Source organism: Asparagus officinalis, chromosome 5 (genome assembly GCF_001876935.1).
Source record: "Asparagus officinalis chromosome 5, Aspof.V1, whole genome shotgun sequence".
NCBI lineage: Eukaryota > Viridiplantae > Streptophyta > Magnoliopsida > Asparagales > Asparagaceae > Asparagus > Asparagus officinalis.
The window spans coordinates 26,994,058-27,000,137 of NC_033798.1; the positions used below are offsets into that span (position 1 = coordinate 26,994,058).

Sequence of the window (6,080 nt, forward strand, 5' to 3'; positions counted from 1 at the left end):
GTTAGGATCGTCTCAAACCTCCCAATTGGTCAAACCTTCTTACAGTTAAGACCACAGTCAAAATCCCCTCTCGATTCCTCCAATGAACGAGAGGTCCACTTTCAAATCAAGTGATCAAACCTTCCTACAGTTAGGGTCACCTCAAGAGTGGAGATCCCACTCCTAGTTTCACCTCTTCGGATTCTGGGGGTGGAGATCCCACCTCGAGTCTCTTTTCCAGCTGAAGATAGAATATAAAATTCTTCTTCAGTGTCGGGAGATAGAATATAAAATTCTCCCTTTCCCACACCAACCCTTTTCCAAGAATTTAGGATTCATCCTAGGAAGTTTATCCCGAATCCTAAGCAGGGATAAGTCTGCGCCTAACACGCGCTGCCGGTTTAGTCTTTCTCCGAAGAAGAAGACACCAGAGTTCGATTCTGGGGTATTCTGTCCCGAAACACTAAGCAGGGATAAGTTTGCGCTTAACCCACGCTGCCGGTTAGTTCTTAACCGTTAAAAAGAACACCCACCCACATATTCAATATTGTGGCAGGTTGTTATTAAAAACACCAAAATCCATGCCTTACACGCATGGGGAATTTCATCCTGAATCCTAATAAGTCAACGCCTAACACGCGTTGCCGGTTTAGTCTTTTACCGATTGAAGAAGACACCAGAATCCGAGTCTGGGGATTTTTATCCTGAATCCTAAGTAAGGATAAGTCAGCGCCTAACACGCGTTGCCGGGTAGTCTATTCCCGTGAGAAAGACGAAGTCTACGTATTCAATGTCGTAGCATTAAAAGAGTTAACTCTTTTAGCACAACGTTATGTGTAGAACGGATCTAAACAATCTGCATGCTAGCCCGACTCAAACGGTAGTCGGTAAAGGCTCATCAAACCCGTTGATGGCTGAGAATTTGCCAAAAATTCTATAAGTGCGAGTCATTGATGCATCAACTCTGTTAGTTGGTCTCGTGACTCGATTATCCAACAATATTAAAATAAGATCCACAAATGCAGATGAATCAGCTTTAACAGTTGGTCCTGCAGCCCCGACACTTGGGACCACCATGCTCCAATACCTTAAGAGCTTAAATTGTGTCGACGTACGACATTCGAAACCCTAGGGTCAACGCCGGTCAACGCGTAACCCTAGGTCAACGCCGGTCAACGCGTTGCGACCAAAAATCAACATACGGTAATCTGAAACCCTAAATCAGCACAATATGACAGAGATAGTCAATTCAAAGTCAATGACACGAGCCAAACTCAACTCACTGGTAATAGACTCAAGACTCTGACGACGGCCAGGCGATAAACGCAGCGCCGGAAGAACTTCGGCTATTCGTCAAAGCATTGAATAGACCGAAAATCGAAGGAGCCAAGAGTTGAAGCTAACTACAGGTCCTTTACGCTGACTGAAGGTTGGACCAATCACATCCAAAGTATTCCAGCCTCCTCTATAAAAGAAACGAGTCTGGAACGCTTTGGAGGGGGTATCTGTAGGCATCAAAAATTGCCTATAGGTCTCCACGAACAGCTCAGTGTTAAGGAACGACGATGAATGTCACTATCCGGTTCACAGGAGTTCGATTGATGTCGATGGACGATTGAAGTGAATCAACGAACTACATGAACTAACGAAGGTACGGGCTAATCAGGAGCCCCGCGATGTTTACAAAAGGAATAATGCCCTTCGTGTCTCATTCATTCAACAGATGATCTAACCATCGAAGCTGATAGAACTCCTCGTCAGCTTTCCAATGCATTTTGAATCACTCAAATCCGAGTTCGGACGAAAAATTTACAGCGAAAGCGGATGAATACACCTCAATGGAGTGTCTCGGACCCAAACCGAGACACCCTAGGGTGTCTCGGATCAAGTGGAGACACCCTAGGGTGTCTCCAAGGCAGATTTGGGCTTTAAGATTGTTTTAACCGCTCCGCAACCCCTCAAGCCTATAAATACAAGCCTTAGGCCTCATTTTTTGAGATCTGGAATTTTGGAGAATTGGCGAAGCCCTGCCGAACTGAAGAGTGATCGAGTTCTTCAACACAAGAGATCGAAAGTCCTTAGATCTACATCACCCGCATCCAATCCTTAGTATTATCCCGTTGTGGTAAATATAAGAAGAGCAATTATCTCGCTTTTATTGAGATAGGCGCTTCTGTTTCTAGATCTCCTCACGGATCGACGAAGTTCTGGACCTGATCTGATTGCCAGGTAGTCCACGGATATCGACATCCCCGTCACAGGCTAAAGACCCACGCAAGCAAGAGACGACGAACGGATCTTGTGTTTATTTTCGAGAAAGTTGTAATTTTTCTTCTTTTCTTTTGATTAAGATCTGAATTCTTTGTAAACACTAATATTATAATGAGTTCAGTAATGAAGGCAACTTTTACCGAAAACAAGCTTCTTCTTACCATCCCCCCGAGGATGAAGAGGGCGAATTAATGGCTGCAGATGCAGAATCTGCTCCGGTGATGGACCTTCCTAAGTCTCCTGCATTAGAACCAGGGGGTCTCGAAGAGAATCCATCCCCTCCTCCTTCAGCATTAATGTCACAAGCTAGTGATTTAATTCCTAGTCCTACAATGGGACTTACGAATAAACCAGCTGCTGGCACAAATCTTCCTGAACCCTCGGCTACCCGGGATGATGAGGAGCAAGTTGATTATGAAGGCTCCTCGATTGGTGATGCAACTGACGAAGATAGAGGTGATGAGGATGCTGAAATTGGCAATGCGCCAGGTGACGGTGAAGGAGACGATGGACATGATTCCATGGATGACATCACCACTTTTGACGATGCTCCCAAGGCTCCATCCGATAAAGCATCTGGTTATACTCCTTTTTATCTCACCGGTAAGCCGTGTTTGTTTGAAATTCTTCCATATGCTTTTTTCGCATTCCGACCATTTTTTCGTGCAGGTTCACCTCCTCCAGGGACTACTACTGCTCCTCCTTCTTCAGAACAACAGGTCGCGCAGGTGCCAGCTCCTTTACAAGAGCAACACTTACCAGGCTCACCTGTGGCGACTGCTTCAACTACAGCATTACCGGAGGCTAATATCGTGACTTCTCCTCTGGAACAGCAGGTCGTGCAGGTGTCAGCTCCTGCGCAAGAGTAGCCTCTACCTGCCTCATCTACTGTAGCTGCTTCACCTACCGCATTGCTGAAGATCTCGCTTACTCCAACAGATGCACGTCCAAGCACATCTTAGGCAAGGGCGATGATGGCTTTGACCTCAAGCCCATCACAATTGAATGTTTCTACCGCTTCTGCAACTTCGGTGCCCGGATCTCCTGCACCCATTTCAATGGCTAGGGGAGCATCCCCGAGTGTCATTTCAAGTCTTGCGGGTGCACCTGAGTTCCTTCAAATTTCCTTGGTGTATTTGAATAGCCTCACGAAGAAGATGATTGAATATGCGGTGAGTGGTCAGGGAACTTTTAATTCCTTCCGACCTCTTCTGGAGGCAGGCTTAAACGGAGTCAGAAGTGTGGGAAACATTCCGTGGTTCGAGCGATGTTCTAAGATTATCCTTCATTTGGAAGAACAATTACTGCATTTTGAGGCCTTGGGTCGCAGAGAGCTTCAGCCACAAATTGTGTCTACTTTGGCCAGTCTTCAGGTTGCAGAAGTGGCTCGCCGGGAGGCGATAGAACGGGACTTGGCTGAATGAGAACGTCAAATCACGGAGCTTCGCGAGCGTAATATTCAGAAGCGAGAAGAGTTAGAATGCTCGACTACTTCTATGAATTCGCTTCATGATAGACTTGTTGAAGCAGAGGCTGAAGTCCTGCGATTAAAGGCTGAACTCTTCCGTGAAGAAAATGTTGTCAATATCCTTAGCACCCAAAATGCTACTGGTGCTTTGGAATATCACACGCAGGCTCGAGCTTTGGAACAAGCCAGGAATGAAGCGGCGGCTATCATCATACCCAGTGAGGAAGAACTCCAGGCAAAGGCTGAAGCCATGGTGCGAACCACTCACGAGGAGGAGCTAACTGAAGTTAGGACCCAACTTATTTCTTTTGATTTGATGCACGAGTGAATTTTGCACTTGTAATGTTCTTTTGATAAGAACAAATTTGTCTTGTATCACTTTCTTTTGGTTCTTGAAAAAAAGTGATATTGATTCCTCATTGTTTCTTGCATTTATCGTGTTTTGATTTTAAGCAACAAATCACGAGAAATACCTAAGATGTATTCCCGATTTAGAATAGATCTCCACAATGGTTCTGATGCAGAAAACTCTCTTTATTATCGTTTAAGATAACTCCAGAAAGTTTCAAACTGCTGAGGATTAATATTTTATTATTTTCCCGTAATGGGGCTGACTAGTAGAATTCTTCCTGTGTTATTTTTGCTTGGAACACTGAAAGAAGTCTATAAGTGCCAGAGGTATAGCTTTTTAACTTGGCAGGGGGAATATTACGATCAGGGCAATTTTGAGGACTTATCGCTCTATTGACGAGAATCGATAAGTTGATTTTGTCAGAGGTGTGATTTTAACGTGACAGGAGAAATATTGTGATCAGGGTAATTTTGAGGACTTATCGCTCTATTGACGAGAATCGATAAGTTGATTTTGTTAGAGGTGTGATTTTAACGTGACATGAGAAATATTGCGATCAGGGCAATTTTGAGGACTTATCGCTCTATTGACGAGAATCGATAAGTTGATTTTGTCAGAGGTGTGATTTTAACGTGACATCTGTGGGGAAAGAATATTGTAGCGTCTCACTGGGGAGAACTGCTAAGTGTTTTATCATCGGAGCGATGAATTGTGATACTTGTGATTTGAACAAGAAGTTGGGGTATTTTATTATCCCACTGAAAACTGGTTATTTATTACTCTGCTGAGGAGAGCTAATAAATTGACAATGATCTAAATGATTTTAGAGACTTATCGTTCTATTAATGAGAATCGATAAGTGGATTCTGACAGAGGAGCTATAGCTGCATTGGTATTAAAGCCAGCTAAACTTAGACTCTGTAGGGATGATGACCATCTGGGGCATAATGATACGAGTCGCCGTGCGAGCACCCTTTGGTCGCGAAATTACCAAAAGGTGGGTTGAGAAGAGGATGACCAAACACAAGAACAATTCAGTATAAGGCGAAGGAAAATACCTTCTCTAGATTATGAAGAACAAAGATTACAATCTCTCCCTCACAATCTCACTAGAATCGAGAACAACCTCTCAACTCTCTCTCTAAACCCTAATACAATTATTAGAATTTCTCTTGATCACTTCTCCCTGAGATCTGATTGTTTAGAACCCTAAAACAATCATATTTATAGATGTGCAAACGTGGATGGCAATCTTGTAAATAAACAAGCCCAAAAGAATCAGGAATCCCTGTCAAAACAGAATCCAAAACGAAACAGGAAACCCAGAAATCGCGATCCGGTCGACTGCCAGACTTGGTCCGGTCGACCGGCCAATCCAAAACGAAACAGGAAACCCAGAATTCACGATCCGGTCGACCGCCAAGCATGGTCTGGTCGACCGGCCAGAGCGCTTCTGCAAACCCTGCCTTGTGCAGGTTTCTCCGGTCGACCGACATGGGTGCCGCGGTCGACCGGCCAGAACCCGACCCTGTTTTTCCTGATCTTCTGCGTTCCACTCCTTCTGACTTCTTTCGCCATCCTCTATGGCTCCAACCACGCCTCTATTCTCAAGATATCATGAGAATCACCTATCCTCAAGCTCCCATGAGGATCATTTTTCCGAAGAGAAGATACACCCGTATCACATAATATTAACCCAATGAGAATTTAGATTCTGCTGAAGAGATACAGAGGTTTTGATTAACACTCTGTTAAGAGGGCTCATGACTTTGAGGAATAAGTGTCGTGTTTGAAGACACAAGTGTAGGTTCTTCATTTAGAAGAATTGCAACGCTAAGGTGACCTTCGCATTTAAGGTTCAAAATGCGAGGTTCAGGCCTTCGTAACACTGGCTTGAGCCTTGCACTTGGGAATTTGAACGCGGTTGTGAACTTCGCGTTTCAAAGATGGTTGGGATTCACTCCTAGAATCCTATGCCATCTTAACAGCTTGACGGCTGTTATAAATAGA

The 6,080-nt window shown here is 44.3% G+C and overlaps 1 protein-coding gene across 1 annotated transcript; it reads left to right on the forward strand.

Annotated features, from left to right (window-relative positions):
- Window positions 2,442-3,119, forward strand: LOC109841644 (death domain-associated protein 6-like). The gene is made up of 2 exons (XM_020410594.1): window positions 2,442-2,853; window positions 2,920-3,119. Exons 1-2 carry the CDS (start codon window positions 2,442-2,444, stop codon window positions 3,117-3,119), a joined length of 612 nt encoding a protein of 203 aa, XP_020266183.1.